A 1,498-nucleotide genomic window follows, 5' to 3' on the forward strand; every position below is an offset into this window, starting at 1 on the left:
TACATATACATCTTATATAGGACTACTATGACTAAAACTGCGTTGTCACGCTTATATACGTGAAAAGGAAACAGGATAATATTAATTGAGGTTCATTTAGAATATTTGTTTAATTAATCAATATCGACTGTAATGATTTTCATCTGAGTGTAAACATCAACATACTATAAGTTATATCAATATAATATTGTTATCTGTATAATACGATTCACATCTTCCATAATCATTATTATTATTTTTATGATGTCATGGTTATGTTCTTAATTGAGACAAATTTGGGTAATCTTGTGATCTTTACGACGTCCTACTGCAACTTCACGTGGGATGTTGTTGGTTGCCGTAGTTGCACGTGGGATGTTGTATGTAACTGCACATGGGATGTTGTTGGTTGTATCTGCACGTGGGATGTTGTATGTAACTGCACATGGGATGTTGTTGGTTGTATCTGCACGTGGGATGTTGTTGGTTGTATCTGCACGTGGGGTGTTGTTGGTTGTATCTGCACGTGGGATGTTGTATGTAACTGCACATGGGATGCTGTTGGTTGTATCTGCACATGGGATGTTGTTGGTTGTATCTGCACATGGGATGTTGTTGGTTGTAACTGCACGTGGGATGTTGTTGGTTGTATCTGCACGTGGGATGTTGTTGGTTGTATCTGCACATGGGATGTTGTTGGTTGTATCTGCATGTGGGATGTTGTTGGTTGTATCTGCACGTGGGATGTTGTTGGTTGTATCTGCACGTGGGATGTTGTTGGTTGTATCTGCACGTGGGATGTTGTTGGTTGTATCTGCACGTGGGATGTTGTTGGTTGTAGCTGCACGTGGGATGTTGTTGGTTGTATCTGCACATGGGATGTTGTTGGTTGTATCTGCACGTGGGATGTTGTTGGTTGTATCTGCACGCGGGATGTTGTTGGTTGTATCTGCACGTGGGATGTTGTTGGTTGTATCTGCACGTGGGATGTTGTATGTAACTGCACATGGGATGTTGTTGGTTGCTGTACCTGCACGTGGGATGTTGTTGGTTGTAGCTGCACGTGAGATGTTGTTGGCGGTATTGTAGTTACCGCCGTCGATGTTCAGGAGGAATGTGGGTCGCGGTGACCCTGCCCTTTCTATCCCGACAGTCAACATCCCTCTGAGTCTAAGCTTATTATCATATAAACAGTCACGTACACCGTGAATAATTCGCATGGTGTTGGGATTGTTCATTGACTTTCTTAGCAACAAGTCAATCCGACAACGTTCAACAAGCGTGTCTTGAGTTAGCGTGAAATATGTACTTAGATATAACCTCGGAAATAGCATGCACATAATGTCTGGGAATGTATTATCACGAGTTGTGGTTTATTGTTTTTGTTGACGTTTAATTGCAAAGTGGGATTATTATTTACGGCAATGTCTAATATCTGCAAGTACGGGCACCGCTGACTTACACAGTTAAAGATATCCATTGTGAATAAACACTGTAGCAGCAGTAGCAGTAACTACTG

At 41.7% G+C, this 1,498-nt stretch overlaps 1 protein-coding gene across 1 annotated transcript; it reads right to left on the reverse strand.

The window, feature by feature from the left end:
• Positions 1–260: 260 nt before the first annotated feature.
• On the reverse strand, positions 261–1,139 carry LOC139450820 (serine-rich 25 kDa antigen protein-like). The gene has a single exon (XM_071232657.1). It carries the CDS (start codon positions 1,137–1,139, stop codon positions 261–263), a length of 879 nt encoding a protein of 292 aa, XP_071088758.1.
• Between the last annotated feature and the right edge of the window lie 359 nt (positions 1,140–1,498).

Source organism: Haliotis cracherodii, unplaced genomic scaffold (genome assembly GCF_022045235.1).
Source record: "Haliotis cracherodii isolate W230 unplaced genomic scaffold, xgHalCrac1.p SCAF_8, whole genome shotgun sequence".
Lineage (NCBI taxonomy): Eukaryota > Metazoa > Mollusca > Gastropoda > Lepetellida > Haliotidae > Haliotis > Haliotis cracherodii.

Excerpts from the sequence above, each read along its gene's own strand:
- LOC139450820 (XM_071232657.1), bottom strand. The coding sequence starts at position 1,139 with ATGTTGACTGTCGGGATAGAAAGGGCAGGGTCACCGCGACCCACATTC.